Genomic DNA, 268 nt, shown 5'->3' with positions numbered 1-268 from the left:
CTTGCAAGACAGCAGCGCTCATGTACAGAATGGCCGTGGCGCCGTGGTACAAACTGTCCTGCAAAACAAGGGAGCAGTGACGATCAGAGCCTGGGACTGTCCTTCTCTGGTTCACCCTGAGGACAAGGTCCTTCCTCTGCAACAGTGAGTGCTCAAATGGGACAGCGAGTGCCCAGGCAGGCTGGGACCAAACGCACATGCCATGCTGAACCCTCCCCTGTGCCCATACAGCACCCTCAGCATTGCCAGTCAAGGCAAAAGAAGAGCA

At 56.7% G+C, this 268-nt stretch overlaps 1 protein-coding gene across 1 annotated transcript in view; it reads right to left on the bottom strand.

The window, feature by feature from the left end:
• MALL (mal, T-cell differentiation protein-like) overlaps positions 1 to 268 on the bottom strand; it is a 2,609-nt gene that overhangs the window by 589 nt on the left and 1,752 nt on the right. Inside the window, exon 3 of the mRNA XM_010136743.1 lies at positions 2 to 58. Coding sequence (XP_010135045.1) covers positions 2 to 58 — 57 coding nt within the window. The remainder of the gene's footprint in view (position 1; positions 59 to 268) is intronic.

Source organism: Buceros rhinoceros, unplaced genomic scaffold (assembly GCF_000710305.1).
Source record: "Buceros rhinoceros silvestris isolate BGI_N320 unplaced genomic scaffold, ASM71030v1 scaffold12465, whole genome shotgun sequence".
NCBI classification, from domain to species: domain Eukaryota; kingdom Metazoa; phylum Chordata; class Aves; order Bucerotiformes; family Bucerotidae; genus Buceros; species Buceros rhinoceros.
The sequence above is the reverse complement of the archived record's forward strand: the minus strand, read 5'-3'. Positions and strand labels throughout refer to the sequence as shown.